At 35.7% G+C, this 21,403-nt stretch overlaps 1 protein-coding gene across 2 annotated transcripts in view; it reads right to left on the bottom strand.

Annotated features, from left to right (window-relative positions):
- The window catches only part of KIAA0825 (KIAA0825 ortholog), a 466,326-nt gene that overhangs the window by 265,080 nt on the left and 179,843 nt on the right, over positions 1-21,403 (bottom strand). Inside the window, exon 15 of one of the 2 annotated variants that reach the window (XM_039470047.2) lies at positions 7,033-7,212. In XM_039470047.2, the coding sequence (XP_039325981.1) occupies positions 7,033-7,212 (180 nt within the window). Of the gene's footprint in view, positions 1-7,032; positions 7,213-21,403 lie in introns of those variants that run through there. The other variant, XR_012513095.1, reaches the window with a different exon arrangement.

Raw genomic sequence — 21,403 nt, 5'->3', positions numbered from 1 at the left:
GACATGGAAAAAAATGTGATCCATAATCAAGAGAAAAGTAAGTCAATAGAAATTTACCCAGAAATGAAAAGATATGATGGAATGAGCAACTAGGGTTTAAAACAGACATCATATATGTTTAAGAATATTTAAATGAGAAAACACAAAATATGAACAGAAACTACATAGAACTGCTAGAAGTTAAAAATATCTGGAATAAAAAGTCACCATATAGTCTTAATAGTAATTTAGACACTGCAGAAAAAAAAATTACTGAAATTGAAGATAAATAGAAAGTATCCAAATAAAAGAACAGAGAGAAAGAAGGTTAAAAAGACAAAACAATAAAGAAAAAAGCAAGGAAGAAGAATACAGCCTCAGTGACCTGTGGGACAATGCCAAGAGGTATAGTTTACATATAATTGAGTCCCAGAAAAAGTGGGAGGGGGAGTGAAGTGGGGCTAGCAAAAGACAAAATATTCCAAGAAAGAATGGCTGAAAATTTTTCAAATTTGATAAAAATTAAACATCCTTAGGTCCAAGCAGCTCAACAAACCCTAGGCAGAAAAAAATACAAAGAAAATGAAAACAAGGCACATCATAACCAAATAACTGAAAAGCAGTGACAAAGAGAAATGTCCTTATCAACTACAAAATAAGACATATTACATAAAAGAAAACAGATACTGTAAATATTTCCACTGATTTATTGTCAGAAATAATGCAAGCCAGAAGATAATAAAATAACATCTTTAAAGTTCTAAAGGAAAAATAAAAAAGAATTTTTAAAATCTGAACCTAGAATTCCATATCTACTGAAAAATATTTCAAACCTGAAGGCAAAATATTTTTTGATAAGCAATCACAAGTTAAAATAATTTAATGCCAGAAGATTTGTAATGCAAAAAACGTTAAAGGAAGTACTTGAGGTAGAAGGAAAATGATACCTATTGGAAACTCAGATCTACACAAAGAAGGGTGTGGAAATTATAAATATATGGATAAATATAAAAGCCTTTTAAAAATTTCTTTAAAATATAATATTGGAGCAAAAACAAAAACAAATTGTAGGGTTTATAATATCTGTAGGAATGAAATGTATGACAACAATAGAATAAAAGATAGGGAGGAAGTAAATGGAAATGTAGCACTGTAAGGTTCTTACATTAGATGCAAAGTGGTATGTTATTAAAAAGTCAACTGTGATAAGTAAAGATACTATTGTAAACCCTAGAGAAATTACTAAAGTAAATAAAAAAGCCATTAGAAAATGTAAAATGCAGTACCAATAAATACTCAGCTAATCCAAAAGAGGGCCAAAATAGAGGGAAAATGAAGATTAAATGGAGCAAATTGAAAGCAGGTAACAATATAAATCTGTAGTGCCATGTATCATAATAGAGAGTCCAGAGATAGATGCATCTGTTTGATCACCTGGTCCATTTATTTCTGACAAAAGCATTGAAGTAATGCAATTTATAAAGAATTGTCTTTTTAAAAAACTGGTTCTGGAAAAATTATATAGCCAAATGGAAAAATACAAACCCCAACACTTATCTCACTATACCAAAAATCCATCATAGAACTAAACATAACTAAATCTATAAAACTGCCAAAAGAAATCAGAGGAGAAATATTAGTATAATTTAGATAATCCAATTGGGACACAAAAAGCACTATGATTTAAAAAACTGATAAGCTGGATTTATCTGAATTATAAACTTCACTCCATTAAAAGACCTTGTTAGGAAAATTAAAAAGTAAGCCATAGACATGGAAGAAATTTTATCAATATATGTATAAAATGAAGCATTTATGTGCAATATATATAAAGAACTCTTTATAACTCAGTAAGACAACCAACTAATAAGTGGACAAAAGTTTTGAATAGATATTTTACAAAAGAATATTTTCAATGGTCACTAAGAACATGAAGAGGTGTTCAATGTCATTACTCATGAAGGAAATGTAAATTAAAGCTTCATGAGTTCATACTACCTACCCCTTAGAATGACCAAAATTAAAAAGACAATTTCAAGTGTTGGCAAGAATCTGGAGCAAACAAAATTTTTATACATTATTGGGCAGAATATAAAGATATATGACTACTTTGTGAAACAGTTTTACAGTTTCTTCTTCTTCTTCTTCTTCCTCTTTTGAAACAGTGTCTCACTCTGTCGCCAGGCTGGAGTGCATGCAGTGGCATGATCTCAGCTCACTGCAACCTCCTCCTCCTAGATTCAAGGGATTCTCGTGCCTCAGCCTCCCAAGTAGCTGCAGTTACAGGCATGAGCCACCACACCCAGCTAATTTTTGTATTTTTAGTAGAGACAGGGTTTCACCATGTTGGCTGGGGGGGTCTTGATCTCCTGACCTCATGACTGGCCTGCCTCAGACTCCCAAAGTGTTGGGATTACAGGCGTGAGCCACTAGTAGTTTCTTATGAAGTTAAAAATGTACTTATAATATCACCTAGCATTTCCACTTCTAAGTACTTAGTGAAAATGAAAACATAAATAGTTGACCTTTGAACAACATGGGTTTGGACTGCACAGGTCCACTTATATGGAGATTTTTTTCAATCAAATGTGGATTGAAAATACCATATTTGCAGAATGCAAAACCTGCATATATGCAGGTTCTGTGGGGCTGACTGCGGGAGTTAAGTGTATGTTGAGTATATGGATTTTTGTTATTAAGGGGAATGGTTCCTAGAATGAATTCCTCACATATACTGAGGGATGACTGTAGTCACACAAAAACTTTTTTTTTTTTTAAATTATTGAGATGGGGTTTCACCATGTTAATGGAGTCAGGCTGGTCTCGAACTCCCAACTTCAAGTGATCCACCTGTTTCGGCCTCCCAAAGTGCTAGGATTACAAGCATGAGCCACCAGGCCTGACCACAAAGACTTATCCACTAGTATTCATAGCAGCTTTAATCACTGTAGCCAAAAACTAGAAATAATCAAAATGTCTATCCAACTGGTAAGTGGATTAAAAAAAATACTACTCAGTGAAATACTGCTCCGCAATGAGAAGAAATAAACTAACGATAAACATAAAATTCTCAAAAACATTAAGCTGAGCAAAAGAAGCTAGACACAAAAGAATACATAGATTTCTATTTATATGAGATTGTAAAATACCAGAAGTAAACTCTCATGACAAAAAGCAGGTCAGTGTCTTCCTGGGGCTGAGAGTTGAAAGGTGAACCGACTGCAAAGGGGGAATGAAAGAACCTTTGAAGATAACAGAAAATATCCCATATCTTTATTGTGGTTGTTACACAGATTTATACATTGAGCAAACTTACTGAACTCTTCACTTGATATAAGTGAATTTTATTATATTCACTCAATAAAATATTTTAAGACATTTTTTAAAGTGAACTGCAAACGCCTGTAATTTCAGCACTTTGGGAGGCTGAGGTGGACGAATCACGAAGTCAGGAGTTTGAGACTAGCCTGGCCAATATAGTGAAACCCTGTCTCTACTAAAAATACAAAAATTAACCAGGTGTGGTGGTGTGTGCCTGTAGTCCCAGCTGCTTGGGAGGCTGAGACAGGAGAATCACTTGAACTCAGGAGGCAGAGGTTGCAATGAGCCAAGATCGCACTATTGTGCTCCAGCCTGGGCTACAGAGTGAGACTCCGTCTCAAAAAAAGAAAAAGTGTATTGCAAACAAACTGAATGGCGACAAAAGGCTCAGAATAAATGGTTAGTTACCACACAGAACAGACAGCCTTTCAGTATGGAAAGGTTACATTTAAAATCTGCCTACACTATGCTGCAGGTATTTATGTAGGTGATAGAGCCAATCACTGTGCCTAATAGGAAGATAAGATACCGTCAACTAATTTTGGCAACAAGAAGACAATTTAGCAGCACATATATGCTCTCTAAACAACTCTTCTTAAATGCCTTTATGAGGCTGAGGAGGAGTAGAGAACCAAAGTGGAAACCCTGGATCTCAACCTTTAATTGAGAAATTTTCCTATATTATTGAAAGCTTTTTTCCCAAAGTTTGTGAGAGAGTTAAGAAAACTGATTCAGAAAACAAAAGTAAGCTCAATGCCATATCGAGGCACCAAGTAAACAATATTTGTTGAGTATATTACTATCATATTAGATGGGGCATTTTTGACAGTATTTGCCTCATTTACAAGCCTGTTTTGACATTGTCTGAAAGACCAGCTGAAGTAACCTACGCTTGGACATTTTCATTTGTCTAACTGAAAAATGCTTGATTTACTTTGAAAACATAGGTGTCCAATGATTGCTCACAAATTTATTTCTTATAGAGTACATTGGCCTTAGAAACGCCCACATTAGGTCCCTAACTTAATTATTTTTTGTATTTATAGCTTTTACAGTAATCTTAAGTGGGTATTTTCATTCTTGTCTTCCCTCCCTGGCTCATGTCCACCCTAAGGAATTATGTGTTAGATAGAATTCCAATTATAAAATCAGACTGTATAATTCATTTCTGAATTCAAATGTTTATAAAGTTAGTGTCTCAAAAAAATTTAGTCTCATAGAAAAAAAATGAGAAATAACATGGCCTAGGATGGGGTCCCCAACCTCCAGATTGCAGACCAGTACCAGTTTGTGACCAGTTAGGAACTAGGCCACACAGCAGGAGGTGAGCAGCAGGTGGGTGAGTATTATCGTTTGAGCTTCTGTCAATCATTAGTGGCTTTAGATTCTCATAGGACCGTGAACTCTATTGTGAACTGCGCATGCGAGGAAACTAGGTTGTTTGCTCCTTATGAGACTCTAACCAATGCCTGATGATCTGAGCTGGAACAGTTTCATCCCAAAACTGTACCACTCCTGGTGGAAAAATTGTCTTCCATGAACCTGGTCCCTGGTGCCAAAGAGGCTGGGGACTGCTGACTTAGGGGACAGGCAATCTGGTTTCCTGTGCTAAGTCTGTCCAACTTAATTGGAGGACAATCTTAGGAAACTCTCTTAATATCTCTGCTTTCTGTTTACTCAACAATAAGATGAAGATACTGACCATTTAATCTTTGTCTTTTTACCCTAAAATGATAAGACTGTGATGCTTTATAGGTAAGCCATGCTGAAATTATAGTGATTTAGCAGGAGGAAACTCCAGCCGTGAAGTTTTAAAAAGATGTACTTTAGTTAAGCTGGGTAGGTTAATTATATTTACTGAAGCATAGATCTATTATTAATAAAATATAAATATTATGGGTTTATGACTATGTCTCAGCTATATTTCTTGTAAACATGTTATGTTTTCAAATGAAACAAAAGTCATAGTAAAAGGCTTATTTTGTTATGAATTGGTACCTTGTATTATCTTATTAGGACTTTCAAAATAACCTTGATTACTAAGAGAAGAAAGAAAAAGACCTTTTCAAAGACTAAAATAGGAGAGAAAAGATAAATGTTCAGACCCTCATGACCACTTCAGGCATCAGTTTCCAGAGAACATTTAATGTTTATGGAGCAACAACTTGTACAAAGGATAGAGGAGTTTCACCCATTTGAAGTTCTGCCCCTTTGAGCTTCCACACATAATTCAGACTCGGAATATGTGCAACGTCTGTTTCCAGAGACTTGTCTGGCCATTTGGAGGAGGGTTTTCTCAATATGCAGTTGGAGATAAGTCAAATTAGGAGCAAGAAACAGTTTCATTTTCCCTCAGCAGCACCTGAAATCCATTAATATCTTCTAGGTCATTTTCAGTATAGTTTTGTGCTGAGTGTCAAAGATGGTTCAAGAACCTAATAACTGAAGGACAGAGGTTGAAGCATGAGGGTCATAGATTCTTTATAATCTTGTGAGAAAATCCAGCTCTTACTTCGCCAGAAACAACTAAAAACAGCAGAGGGTGGTAGGAATTTCAAGGACTTTTTTCTTTCAATTCAGTGAAGACAACATCAGAAACACAAGCTCCTAATTCCATCCTTTTACCTAGAAATATGCCCTTCCTTTGGGGGAGCAAGAAGCAATAAGGGAATGCATGGAAACTAGGAGATAACACTTTAAAAGGAGATCATTATTACAGAAACTTTAAATGACAGATTTGAATTTTGAAAATCATATCATGAAGTTATCTATTGCTATTTCATAGGGATAATGACCAAGAGAAAATGAAACATAATGACTTTAAAACAGCAAGAATAATATTCAAGTAATATCGGGAGGATAGTCAAAAAGTCTAGGAGGAATGAAACCATGATTATGAACTAGTTGGATCTTTTATATGGAGCCTAGGAAATATTTAATGAAAACTCAGGTTCCAAAGCAGGATATAAGAAAGTTTATAGGTTGAAAACTAAATGTAAACTGTGAAAACACTATTGGAATAGTAGGATAATAATAATATCATCATCATTGTTTAAGTTTTCATCCTTTGTTTTCCCAAGACATTAAATATGAAAATTTAAAGGCAGAATATTAAGGATGAGACAATGTGACACTGGTCAGATAACAGGCAGCCCATCAAAATCTCCTGTTCAAATATACAACTTGCATTGTCTTTATTATCCTTTCTAGCTGTAGGAAGAAGAATAATACAGATGGGAAAAATATATTCTCTCCAAAGGGATCATAGGACATGCTTGCCTGTAGAGAGACACACTATGGTCATAATAATAAATGTCTTATACGTTTGAAGAAATTGACCAATAGTGCTGTACATTAAGTTGCTGAATAAAAGCACCCAAGAATCACAAAATACTTTTCACATCTTACTAATATCTTATATGCTCAATAGCAAAACATAGTCTGTGATAAATATTAAAATAAATTTTTATGATAGAACTTTCCCTAATCATTAAAAAAAGAAAATATTTTCCTTTCAATCTTCCTTCCATCATGTCCCAAAGTATATGTAATTTTACAGGAACTAACAATTAATGATTTCCAACAGAAGGCGTTATACTGAAAAAATGTAAGGTAAACTTTTACAAACAACAGATTCAGCAAAACCAATATCAATACAACTTCTAAACATCTTTAAAGTCATATATAAGTATCTATAGAACATTTCTTTTACAAATAGTAAATGTCTCATACCTGGGATGTTATACAAAAAGTCCCATAACTGCTCTTCCTCCATGTAGCTCACAAAAACATTTCCAAACGTTTGTGGAGAAAAACTGCAATGGTACAATACTTTAAAGATGGCTTCCACCAAGCTGGATTCTTGGTTCAGGTTATTTTCTGTGTCAGAAACTTGTTCTTGAAAGGTACGTTCTTGAAAGGAATCAAAATGATTTAGTAAGGTATCAATGACTATGACTAAATTCTTACCACTTACACAAGCATGATGCTGTGGAAATGGTTTTTATTAATATTTACCTCATAAGAGAATTACATTATTTCAGATCAATGGTCCATCCAACCCAATATTGTTTCTGAGATATCCACGGATATTTATGGAAAAAATAAACAAAAGCAACAACAACAAAAACTTGTGAGGACCACAGTGACAACACTTCAAAGGTCAGTGCTAGTTTCCCTGTATGTCATAAATCTTCTTTCTCTTAACGAAAAGTTTTTTGTTTCTTTTTCTAATTTAATAATAATAGACATTATTTCTAAATTTTTTTTTTAATCTAGACAACTAGGAACACTAAAATTGTACTATGGGAAAATTCACATTTGTAGTTTTTCCAGAATTATGCTATCAATTCTACAAACAAATTTATGAATGTTTCTTACATCCACAGACCTTGTCATATCAAACTGAAGAGTTTTATTAATTGGTTCCACAATAAAACTATATATAGAATTCAACAAAAATTGGGCCATTTAAATTGTCCTTTCAACCCTCCTCTGGCTCCATAATGACTTTCTCAAAGATCAGTAATCAAACATTTCTATACTGTTGCATTTGTAGTTTGGATGGAAAGGTGAAATAATAATTTCTGTTTTCTATACATAATAAGCATGAGATGTCTACTATTATAATAAACAACATATTTATAAGGTTAAAGGTAACAAATTATATTTTAGCTCTTATATTTTAAATATCTTGCATAAATGCAATCTAAAATACTTCAAAACAAATATATTTTTTTATTCTTGCTCATTTGGAATATCATTACTTTTATGTTCCTCTTAATTTTTTTTTCTGTGATTTGATTTTGATGATCTAAAGGAGCTCACTGTTATCTTCAAACCTAAGAAATAACACCATAGACTTTATGTGGAGAACATTATTGGTTTTGCTTCCTAATACCCATTTTCTTTCTTTTCAAAACAAGTTAGTTTTCCTTTAGCAAGATATCCCTGCTTCTATCTGTGTCCCTCACTCCTCCATCCTCTCAATCCTCCCTCCACACCCCCGCCCCACACACTTAGATTATTTGGTTTTGGTGAAGCTGACTCTGTCATCTGGAGTGGGCACATAACCAAGGCCTGGCCAATCAGACCATAACCCCTTGCATCACAGTGACTGGTTCAGGAATGGGCAGGTATCCAATGAGAAACTTGTTTAGGATTTTTGCTAGAATTGTTGTCAAAGCAGTGTTCTCTTTCTACTGGGGTTGTTAATGCTGGTAGAAAGTAGGCTGAAAGTTGCTGAAGGCCATTTTGGGGAGAAATTGACTAAGAATGAATCTGATACAATAAGAAGCAAGAGAGAAGATTTCTAATGAGATAACACTGTTTGAGAACCTGGATCTAGCAATGCCTACATATTTATGCTTGCTGAGTTGATAAATTCAGTCCTTCTACCCCCTTTTAATTTCTTTTGAGACAGGGTCTCACTTTGTCACTCAGGCTGGAGTTCAGTGGCATGATTATAGTTCATTGCAGCCCCAAACTCCTGGACTCAAGTGATTCTCCACCATCAGCTTCCCAAGTAGCTGGGTCTAAGGTGTGCATCACCATACCCAGCTAATTCTTTCTTGTTTTTTTTGTAGAGATGGGGTCTTGCTCTGTTGCTCAGTCTGGCCTCAAATGCCTGCCCTCAAGCGACTCTTCTACATCAGCCTCCCAAGTGCTGGAATTACAGGCCTGAGCCATCGCACCCAGCCAATTTCCCCTTTTAGATTAAACCAGGCTAATTTGGATTTCTGTTACTTGCAGCCTAAAGGGTCTTGACTTTCCCCTCAAGCATAAAATGTAAAATGGCAAATATTCCTAATCCAGGCTTTCATAATTAATATTTTATCCAAATAGTCTCTGCAGTTCCCTCTTCCTTCCACTCACTTCAATTCATCTTGCATAAAATTATCCGTTATCCTCATACTATTCCGTTTTTTAACCTTTTCCTTCCTCCACTGTTAAAAATCCTTATCCTGATTGAGGATCAAGAGTTCTACAATCTTTTCCCAAATTATGTTCCAATCCCCAAACATCTGTTCTACTCAGGGGAGTTTATTTGCTTGTAAAGGTACCCTCCCACCTCCTTTTCTTTTTCTATACTATAATGTTCTCTTCCAATAAAATTGTCATGATTTAATCAATAAATTAATTGACAAACCAACAGCTTCCTATGTGTCAGTCATCATACCAGGCGCTGAGGCCATCCCCTTCCAGGGATTTAAGGATTGTGCATACGTGTGTATATTTTGTTGGGGGTGGGGAGGAGATGACAGACAAGTAAAAAATTATTACCTATTACCACAACATTAGGAAAAGGTGAGTGACTATGGATCTGAGTTTGTCTGGGACAGTCCTGGTTTAGGTCTGTTGCCCTGGTGTATTTACTAATGTCATCCTCTTTCACTTTTAAAAGTGTCTCAGTTAAGATGATAAATTATTTGCTCACCTTAAGTCTAAGTGCTTTAAGTATGAGGCACTGTGGAAATGCAGAGGATGATGCTTTAAATTTTTCAAGGGAACATGGATAAGTCACAAAGCAGATCATGTTTCAGCCAAGTCTTTAAGAAGGTGTAGAAATTTATCAGCATTGACAAGATCAAGGTGGGGAGTACTTTCCAGGAAGACACAAGAACTGGTGAAATGTTGCAAAGACAAGCAGTGCTCATGTGGCTGAAGTGAGTCTGCCTTGAGGAAGGTGGGAGATGAAGCTAGACAATCAACAGAGCATGAATAATATACAGCTCTGTAAATCATGCAATGGAAATGCAGATGCCAGGGTGAATATGAGAGATAGTACTATGGAATGGGTGATGATTTTACCAGTTTTTCAAATGAACAAAGTAAAATGAAGAGAAATTAAGTAACTTGTCCCAAGGTCACAAAGATAGTAAGAATTTGTTTGTGCTGTCCAAATTATACTATAATTCCAAATTTCTCAAAGCCTGCTTTGACATTTTATTGACAATAGCCACTGAATGCAAAGCACTCAGTCCAAACCATGTATATGGTATGCGATAATGTATTGCCTCAATGCAAAATTCTTTAATTTCATATAGCGTGCTACATTTTCACATATATTGTCTTGTTACGACCTAGTACTATTTTACTACATGACTTTCTATGGGTGTGCCTCTTGTCTTTAGGTATCTTTCAATAGCACCTAAATCAGTGCTACACGTTTAATATTAAAGAAGGAAGAAAAGAAATAATGTTTACTACTAAAGAAAAAAGAAATGTTTTAATACTGTTTTAATACTAAAAAAGAAAGAAAATAAGGAAGTAAGGCAGAAAGAAATAGATTTGTTTTAATGCTAAAAAAGGAAGAAAAGAAGGAAGGAAGTGAGAAAGAAATACATCTGTTGAGTATTTTGTGTTAGGTTTGGTCCATCTAGAAATTGATATTTCGGAATGGCAAATAATTACTTGCTAGTCATACGTTCAAAGATTTTTTCCCCCAAGCCTCATCCTCCCCACATCCACTGTATCCTTTCTTTTCACCCACTCCTTTAAAATATTCTCTCTTGACTTCCTTGCAGCTATGCTTTCTTGGGTTCAGACTTCCTTTTTGGCATATCTTTTCTGGGAGCTCTTCCTCTTTTATCTGGGGTTGGCAAGTTTTTTCTATAGAGGGCGAGATACTTAGGTTTTGCAAGCCATTTGGTTTCTGTGTCAGCTACTCAACTCTTCCCTTGGAGCATAAGAGCAACTATAAACAATATGTAAATGAAGGATCAAGGCTGTGGTGGACTAAAACTGTATTTACAAAAACAGGTGGCAGGAAAGGGCATTTGGTTCAGGGGAGCTTCCCCAGAGCCATGGCCTTAGCTTTCTCCAGCCTCACTGCTTTCTACTTGGCTTAGTGATTCTGTTACCCTTTGACTTGAATGATTCTTCTTATGCAGAACTTTCCAGATTATCCATCTCTGGCTCTGACCTTTCTCTTTTATGCTCATTGCCGTGTTCCGTAGTTCTGTCTAGATCACCAACATGTGCTCATCTCCAGGCTCAATGCCTTAGCAGTACTTTTTCCTTCTTTGAATTGTTAGATGTAATAAAATAAATATCTCTTCCCCTATTCTTCCTTTCAAAACGAATCGAATGTTCATTTTTTTTTCCCTAATGTGTCCCTTCTTCTCTGATTCTAACACTATTAATACAGTTTAGGTTTTCTTTTTCTCTTGTTTTAATCAAAACACTTCCCAGAATATATATTAAATCTAAACTCTTCTAGCTGCCTTTTAAGTTTCTCCATAATGCCTTACATATCAGCCTTATGATTTTCTCTGATTTCCCAATATTCCAAGATATTTAGGGCCTCATTCATAATCTAATAAGACCTGGCTGGACAGTAATGCTTATGAGATTCCAGATGTTTCTAAGGTCTGTGCCCTGGAAACCTGGTGAAAGTCAGCATCTTTGCCAGGTGCTCATCCATAAACATTGCTTTACCTTAAGTTTTTAATTTCTTACACTATTTGGGATATTCTTCCTGTGCTCTCTTTCATTCTGATATTCCCCTATTCCTTTCAAGATGGCTCAGCTATAATTTAATTATTTTATTTATGACTCAGCTACAGTTTAATTATTTTAACCTGCTCTTTAAGTTAGTCCTGATGGAGTTTAGGATGCACTACCTCCAAAATATGGGACCTTAGCATTTGAGAAAACAGCAGTGGCAGGAAGGTCTCTTTGACCTTCTCCTCCCCTTTTCCCCTGAAACAGGCCTTAAAGGAATTCTGAGTTTCCTCTAAAGTAGAACATAAGATCCTCATTCCAAGAGGTGCACACCATATAACTGGCAGAATGAAATGTCCTCATCTTGAAGACACAGGGACACAGAGAAGAATGTGAGCAATCAGACCTTGCTAAATTCCCCCTGGTATATGGCCATGAAATTATACTCCCTTTGTCCAATCATACTTCTGCCACACTGTCCGTTCTTCATCACACTTAAGCATAAAATAGACAGGTTTCCCTGTGTCTTCAGGTCTTTCTTTCTGAAGGCTCCCATGTCATGTAAAATTGATATTAAATATATTTTTATGCTTTTCTCTTGTTAATATCTTTAATTATAGGTGCCTCAGCCATGAACCTTGCAATGAGCGAGGAAAGGTATTTTTTCTTCCCCATAGTCCCTTACCCTTTCCACAAAATATAGGTCTAACTCTTTCATTTTTCTTTCCCTCTGCCTTCTGGGCCAGACATTTGTTTTTCTAATATAAAATTCTCCCAGTGTGTCTTTATGGAGTCTTCTGTAGTGAAAGAGATGAATGTCAGTGAGTTCTAGATCTGCCTGAAGTATCCATTGTTCAAGCAGTGTCATCCACTTTGCCTCCCTCAATCAATAGTTTTACCTAAGAGGTATTCTCCCATTAGAGCAACATCTAACCCACACCTGGACTCTTGTATGTTCTTCCCATTAATATGAGTCACACTTTTGGTCTCACCCTACTTCTCATTTTCCTGGCATTAACAAAAGAGGAGTGACCCATCTGAGTGTTGAGTTTGGGGAAAGGAATTAGGTTGGCTGTCTTAGCCCAGTTGGCTTTTCTCTTTTGGGGTTTCTCTAACTGCAAAGGCTTGCATTCTGGCCTGATCTATCTGTTAGGGTCTAATAGGGCAAGCTCTGCCACTGCAAGGAAGTCCTGTAGTTTTCAGCTCTTTTGGTGGTTTAGGGAGTAATAAGTGGGGTGTTGTGGGGTTGGAAGTATGGAGGGATAAGCTTAATTCTGGAAAGCAGTATTGGTAAGCCACATATTTAAAGCAATATTCTCTGACCCAGATTTTACCAGTAAAAATCATATTAATAAAGATGCTACTTTCAATTTCATTTGCCTTCTTTGTCAAATGTTTCATAGATTAGATAAACAAATGTCTTCTCAATAACACTGAAGGGCTGCATACATTACTTTAAACTCCTTTCAAGAATCTCAACTTGTTAGTGCTTCAAAAGAAGGGTGGTTTCAGGCAAGAAACTCAACCACCAACCCACCAGGAGACTGTATTTATTGGTAACAAAGGTTTACACATACATGGTACACTAGCACTTGGCTTTCCCATCCTGCTTAATTTTTACTTTCTACTTTCTACAAGAATGTTGTTAATGACAAGCTCCTGCTGAGACACTAAAGTGGGTTTGGCAGCAGTGTTGTGGAAGAGTGTGCCATAAGCTCAGGACTCTGAATTAACCAGGCACTAATGAGCATCTCTCACCAAAGGGAAGAGGCTGACTCATTTTCAATCCAGGTATTAGAGAGAAAGTGTAAAAATAGAAATTATAGTACGTAAAATAAGGATTAAAAACTTAAAACACCAGGTCAATAAATTAAAAAGAGGTGAAATATCATAAGAAAATTATTTCAAGGAAACACTAAATTTGGATGTCACAGCTTAGTTCACTGTGAAAATTAACTAAAATAAAATTAAAATCTAATTGGAAAATTAGTTTTATAACATTGCACTTTGTTGTATAAAAGGCTAATGATATATATAAATATAAGGACCTATCATTCATTTATAAAACTTTCAATTAATATACATTTTTTTTTCCACAGGGAGGCTATTATGGACCTGAGCAAACAGGCCTTGCTAAGTTTCTCCCAGATCATACTTCCTGTGTCCAATAATACTCCTGCATAACTGTCCATAAAAAATACAGTTTGTCCTGTGTTATTGGGTCTTCATTTTGGAAGGCTCTCGTGTTATATAAAACTTATACTAAATATACATACTCTTCTCATCAGCACAAGGAACATTCCCAGGATAGACCATATGTTAGACAAAATAGATCTCAACAAATTTTTAAAAATGAAAATCATAATAAAGGAGTAAAACTAGAAATCAATAACAAAAGAAATTTTGGAAACTGTAAAAATATACATGGAAGTTAAACAACATCCTCCTCAATGACCATTGGGTCAAGAAAGAAATTAAAGAGAAAAAAAATTCTTAAAACAAATGCAAATTTAAACACAACATATCAAAACCTTCAAGGTACAATAAAAGCATTGTTAAGATGGAAGTCTATAGCAATAACTGCTTATATGAAAAAAGAAGAAATATGTCAAATAAACAATTGAATGATGCACCTCCAGGAACTAGAAAAAGAAGAACACACATAACCTCAAATTAGTTGAAGGAAAGAAATCATAAAGACCAGAGCAGAACGAAATAAAAAAGAGACTTTAAAAATACAAATGATAAGTGAAGAAAGGTTATTTTTAAAACATAGAAACAAAATCAATAAATCAAGAAAGAAAAAAGATCCAAATGAACAGAATCAGAAATGAAAAAGAAGACATTACGACTGAAACCACTGAAAGATACAAAAGATCATCAGAGATTATTATGAACAGCTATACAGCAACAATGGAAGACCTGGAGGAAAGGGATAAATTCCTGGATACGTATAACCTACCAAGATTAATTCAGGAAGAAACAGAAAACCTGAACAGACCAATAACAACTAATGAGATGAAAAGAGTAACACAAAGTCTCACAACAAAGGAAAGTACAGGACCAGATGTTTTTAGTGCCAAATTCTGCCAAACTTTCAGAGAAAAACACCATTTCTCCTCTAACTATTCTAAAAAATAAAAAGGAGGAAATTTTTTTTTCTTAACTCATTCTATAAGCCAGCATTACCCAGATACCAAAACCAGACAGGAACACTCAAAAACAGAAAACTACAGGTCAATATCTTTAATAAGCATAAATACAAAAATTCTCAATAAAATGCCAGCAAATCAAAATCAACAGCACATAAAAAAATACACCTTCATCAAGTGGGATTTATCCCAGGAATGCAAAGAAGGTTTAACATGCATAAATCAATAAACCTGATACATCACATCAACAGAATAAAGAAGAAAAACCATATGATTACCTCAATAGACAAAGAAAAGGGATTTGAAAATTCAGTATCCCTTTGTGATTAAAAACTCTCAAGAGGCCAGACATGGAGGCTCATGTCTATAATGCCAGAGCTTTGGGAGGCAAAGGTGGGAGGATCAGTTGAGGCCAGTCATTCAAGACCAGACTGGGTAACACAGCAGTATGTTGACTGTACAAAAGAAGGAAAGAAAACAAAAACAAAACAAAACAAAAAAAACAGAACTTAGCTGGGCATACTGATGCATGCCAATAGTCCTAGCTATATGGGAGGCTGAACCAGGACAATTGCTTGAGCCCAGGAGTTTGAGGTTACAGTAAGCTATGATTGTGGCAAGTGCACTGCAGACTGGATGACAGAGTGAGACCCTATCTCTAAAAAAAGTTTTAAAAAAACTCTCAACAAACTATGCATAGAAGGAACGTACCTCAACATAGCAAAAGCCATATATGACAAACTTACAGCTAATATTATTCTAAAAGGGGAAAAGTTGAAATTCTTTCCTCTAAGAATTGTAGCAAGACAAGGATGCCCACTTTCACCACTCTTGTACAACATAGTACTGGAAGTCCTAGCCAGAGCAAAGAGGCAAGAAAAAGGCATAAAAAGCATCCAAATTGGAAAAGAGGAAGTTAAATTGTCCTTTTTTTACTGATGAGATTATCTTATATCTAGAAAAACCTAAAGATTCCAACAAAAACTCTTAGATAGGATGAGAAATGTAGAAAACAAAATCAATGTACATAAATTAGTAGCATTTCTGTACATCAATAATGAACTAGCTGTGAAAAGAATCAAAAAGGAAATCCCCTTTATTATGACTACAAAAAATTCCTAGGAATAAAATTAACCAAGGAGGTGAAACATCTCTACAAGAAGAACTTCAAAATACTGATGAAAGGAATTGAAGGAGACATAAAAAGAATTTTTAAAAGTCCTATGCTTATGAGTCAGAATAAATAATATTGTTAAAATGACCACACTGCCCAAAGCATTCTAAAGATTGAAAGCAATCCCTATCAAAATATCAACGCTATTCTTCACAGAATTAGAAAAAACAATCCTAAAATTTATATGGAACCAAAAAAGAGCATTAATAGCCAAAGCAATTCTGAACAAAAAGAACAAAGCTGGAGGCATCTCGCTACCTGGTTTAGAAATCTCTCTCAAGGCTGTCATAACCAAAATAGCATAGTATTAATAGAAAAACAAAAACATAAACCAGTGTAACAGAATAGAGGATCAAAAAATTATTCCACATATTGACAGCCAACTGATTTTCAACAAAGGTGTCAAGAACATGCACTGGGGAGAGAACACCTTCTTTAGTACATGGTGCTGGAAGAATGGGAAATCCATATATACAGAAGAAGTGAAACTGGACCTCCATCTCTCACCCTATACAACAATAAACTCAAGACGGATAAAAGACTGAAACATAAGATCTGAAACTGTAAAACTACTAGAAGAAAACTTAGAGAAAACACTTAAGGGCATTGGTTTAGGCAAAGACTTTATGGCTAAGACCTCAAAATCACGGACAATTTGAACAAAACTAGACAAACGACTTAATTAAACTGAAAAGCTGAAAAGCTTCTGTATAGTAAAGGAAACAACAAATTGAAGACAACCTGTTGAAGGGGAGAAAACATTTGCAAATTAGTCATCCAACAAGAAACTAGTCTAGAATATATAAGGAATTCAAACAACTCAACAATTCAAAAAATACCACCAAAAATGGGCAAAGGACATGCATGAATAGACATTTCTCAAAAGAAGATATTCAAATGGCCAACATATGAAAAATGCTCAACATCACTATTTGTCAGAAAAATGCAAATCAGGCCCTGAGATATCATCTTACCCCTGTAAGAATGGCTATTATTAAAAAGACAAAAATAACAAAAGCTTGTGATGATCTGGATAAAAGGGAACACTAACACACTGTTGGTGGGAATGTAAAGTAGTGCAAACCACTATGTAAAACAATATGGAGATTTCTCAAGAAACTAAAAATAGAACTACCGTATTGCATTGTTTGTGTGGGTTTTTTTGTTTTGTTTTGTTTTTGCTTTGTTTTTTGAGATGGGGGTCTCACTCTGCTGCCCAGGTTCGAGTTCAGTGGTGTGATCTTAGCTTCCTGAAGCTTCAGTCTTCCTGGGCTCAAGTGATCCTCCCACCTCAGCCTTCCAAGTAGTTGGGACTACAAGCAAATGCCACTATGCCTGGATAATGTTTAAATTAGTAGTAGTAGTGGTAGTTATAGTATTGTAGAGACAAGGTCTTGCTATGTTGCCCAGGATGGTCTTGAGTTTCTGGTCTCAAGTGATCCTCCTGCCTCACCCTCCCTGAGTGCTTGGATTATAGTCATGACCCACCATGCCTGGCCAGAATTGCCATACTAATCAGCAATCCCACTACTAGATATCTCCCCAAAGGAAAAGTAATCGGTATATCAACAGGATATCTGCATTTGCAAGTTTATTGCAGTACTATTTATAGTAGGAAAGATATGGATTCAACCTAAGTGTCCATCAACACATGAATGGATAAACAAAATATGCTATATATGGACAATGGAATACTATTGACCATAAAAATAATAAAATCATGTCATTTGCTGCAACATGGATGGAACTGGTCATTATCTTACGAGAAATAAGCTAGGCACAAAAAGACAAATACTATATGCTGTCACTCATATGTGGAAGCTATAAAACTTGATCTATTAGAGGTAAGGAATCAACTGATAGAAACCAGAGGCTTGGAATAGTGTGTGGGTCAGAGGAGCCTGAAGAAAATTTAATTACTGGCTACAAACATATAGTTAGAATAAAGACATTCTTATGTTCAGCAACAGAGTAGGATGACTATAGTTAGCAACAATATTGTATATTTCAAAGTAGTTAGAAGAGAGGACTTGAAATGTTCCCAACACATAGAAATGATATAAATGAAATAATAAATACTCAATGTGATGGACACCCCAACTTCCCTGACTTGATAATTACACATTCTGTACATTAATAAATACTCACATGTACCCCATAAACACGTAAAATATTATGTATCAATTAAAATGGTAAGAATAGTGAAAAAAAACAAAAAAACAAAACAAAACCTTAAATACATTATGCTGTCCTCTTGTTAGTCTGTCCTTTGTTATGGGGTGTCAGCCAAGAACTTTGCAATTGGTGAAGAAAAGATAGTACTTTTTCTTCCCTCAGTTCAATAATTGTGATGAAGACTGTATGGTACACAAAGCCTAAAATACTTTTTATCAGGTCTTAGGTATATAAAAAATTGCCAGCCCCCATACAAGAATATTGGAAGAGTGTACAGATGTTACAAATAGCTAATACTAAAAAAGGACATTTTCCATCTACTCTAAAACCATATGTAAGTATAAGTAGGTGTCAGCTTTTCAAAACAGTCTTTCCTTATCACTCAATCTGTCAATCTCTATTAGTCACCCTATTTTAGAAAAGCATGCTAGGCATGGTGGCTGTAATCACAGGACTTTTGGGAGGTCAAGTAGGGAGGATTGTTTGAGACCAGGAGTTTCAGACCAGCCTGGGCAACATAGCAAGATGCCATGTGTACCAAAATGTTTCTAAAAATAGCCAAGTGAGATGGTGCATACTGTAGTCTTAGCTACTTTGGAGGCTGAGGTGGGAAGATTGCTTAAGCCCGAGTTTGAGGTTACAGTGAGCCATGATTGCACCACTACATTCCAGCTTGGGTGACAGTGCAAGACTCTGCCTCAAAAAAAGAATTAAAAGTACTTCATGGTACTTATTAGTAGCTGAACTTACCTAATTTTTTATATCAGTTTATAAAGTTTGTGCTTTCCACTTTTCCCTCAACAATCAATTCCCCAGAATATAAGCTGTATAAAGGCAATTTTTTCAATGGAATAAGTATTTTCTTTTTTTAACAACTTTTAATTTTCTGCCTTGATGATATGTCTCATGCTGTCAGTGGGGTGTTGAACTCCCCCATTATTATTGTGTGGCTGTCTAAACCTTTTTATATGTCTAGATGTACTTGTTTTATGAATCCAGGTGCTCTAAAGTTGGGTGTGTATGTAGTTGGAATAGTTAAGTGTGCTTGCTAAAATGAACTCTTTGTCATTATGTAATGCCTTTCTTTCTTTTTTGCTGTTGTTGATTTAGAGTACTATATCTTATCTGATATAAAATCATGACCCCTTTCTCTCTTTTGTTTTCTGTGTGCAAGCTATATCTTTCTCCAACCCTTTACTTTGAGCCTAAGGGTGTCATTACATGTGAGATGGGTCTCTTAGAGACAGCAGAGGACACGTTTTTTGTTTTGTTTTGCTTTGTTTTGTTTTTTGGTGTCTGTGTGTGTGTGTGGGTGTGTGTGTGTATTCAACTTGCCACTCTGTGCATTTTAAGTGGGGGCATTTAGGCCATTTACATTCAAGGTTAATATTAACATGTGAGGGTTTGATCCTATCATTAAATTGTTTGCTGGTTGCTTTGTAGTTTCTATTGTGTCCTTGCTTTTATAGGGTCTGTGAGCTATGTGTTTATGTGTATTTTTCTGTTAACAGATATCTTCATTTTGCTTCCTTTTTTTTTTTTTTTTTTAGACGGAGTTTCGCTCTTGTTACCCAGGCTGGAGTGCAATAGCGCGATCTCGGCTCACTGCAACCTCCGCCTCCTGGGTTCAGGCAATTCTCCTGCCTCAGCCTCCTGAGTAGCTGGGATTACAGGTACATGCCACCATGCCCAGCTAAAATTTTGTATTTTTAGTAGAGACGGGGTTTCACCATGTTGACCAGGATGGTCTCGATCTCTCGACCTCGTGATCCACCCGCCTCAGCCTCCCAAAGTGCTGGGATTACAAGGTTGAGCCACCGCACCCGGCCTTGCTTCCATATTTAGAACTCCCGTAAGAATCTTTTGTAAGGCTGCTCTAGTGGTAATGAATTCCCTTGGTGCTTGCTTGTCTAGAAAATATTTTATTTCTTCTTTGTTTATGAAGTTTAGTTTGGTGGAATATGAAATTCTTGTTTGGAATTTCTTAAGAATGCTAAAAATAGGCCCCCAATCTCTACTAGCTCGTAAGGTTTCTACTGAGAAGTCTGCTGTTAACCTGTTGGGCTTCTCTTTGTATGTGATCTGCCCTTTATTTTTTAGCTGCCTTTAAGATTTTTTTTCTTTTATCTTGAATAGTCCAATGACTATATTCTTCAGTGATGTTCATTTTGTATAGTATCTTGCAGGTGATCTTGAATTATTCCCTCAAGTGTATTTTCTGGGTTGTGTACTTTTTCTCCATCTCTCTCAGGATGCCAATCATTCATGGATTTGGTTACTTTTCATAGTACCATATTTCTTAATTACTTTGTTTATTTTTTAAATTATTTTTTGTTTATTTTTGTCTGAGTTAGTTCAAAAGAGCAGTCTGCAAGCTTTGAGATTCTTTCTTCTGATTGGACTAGTCTATTGTTAAAGCTTTCAGTTTTACTTTGAAATTTCTTAAATAAGTTTTTCAATTCCAGAAGCTCTGATTTATTTATTTTTAAGCTATTTGGTCTTTTCTTAATTTCCTGGATTGCTTTAGAAGTTTCTTTGTGTTGATTTTTAACCTTGTCTTAGATCTCATTGAGCTTCCTTGCAATCCATGCTTTCAATTCTCTTTTTTTTTTTCCCCCCTGTCAATTCTGAGTTTCCATTTTGGTTACAAACCATTGCTGGAGAACTAGTGTAATCTTTTGGTGGTATCAGTATATTTATATTTTTCAGTATGCCAAAATTCTTGTGCTGTTTTCTTCTCATCTGGAGACACTGGCATTTCTAATTTTTGTAGTTATTTTCATGGAGGTAGGATGCTTTCTTTTTCATTATTTCCCTAGAATGTTTCTTTTTCTTTCCCTTTCTTTTTTCCCCTGTTTCTTGGGGGTGTGACTGTACAGAGTGCTGGGTAGGGTCTTTTGGCTTTGCTTCTATAGACATCTGCACTTCTTTTGGCAGGTTTTACATTGGACTGTGGAATTCAACCTACAAGACCATCGATGGCACTTACAGGTAAAAACTGGCTGTGGCCAATGTGGCTGGGTATATATTTGATCCTTGTTTACTAGCAGAGGCTCCCTGTTGCCTCAGGCAGTAGGCTGATTCATGGGATGTACAGTGGTCTGACCTACCTACTCAGCCTTAAGGGGCGGCAGGGGTTACAAAAGGTGGAGCCAGA

The sequence above is a fragment of the Saimiri boliviensis genome, chromosome 1 (assembly GCF_048565385.1).
Source record: "Saimiri boliviensis isolate mSaiBol1 chromosome 1, mSaiBol1.pri, whole genome shotgun sequence".
Taxonomy (NCBI): domain Eukaryota; kingdom Metazoa; phylum Chordata; class Mammalia; order Primates; family Cebidae; genus Saimiri; species Saimiri boliviensis.
This window is presented reverse-complemented; position numbering and strand designations above follow the sequence as displayed.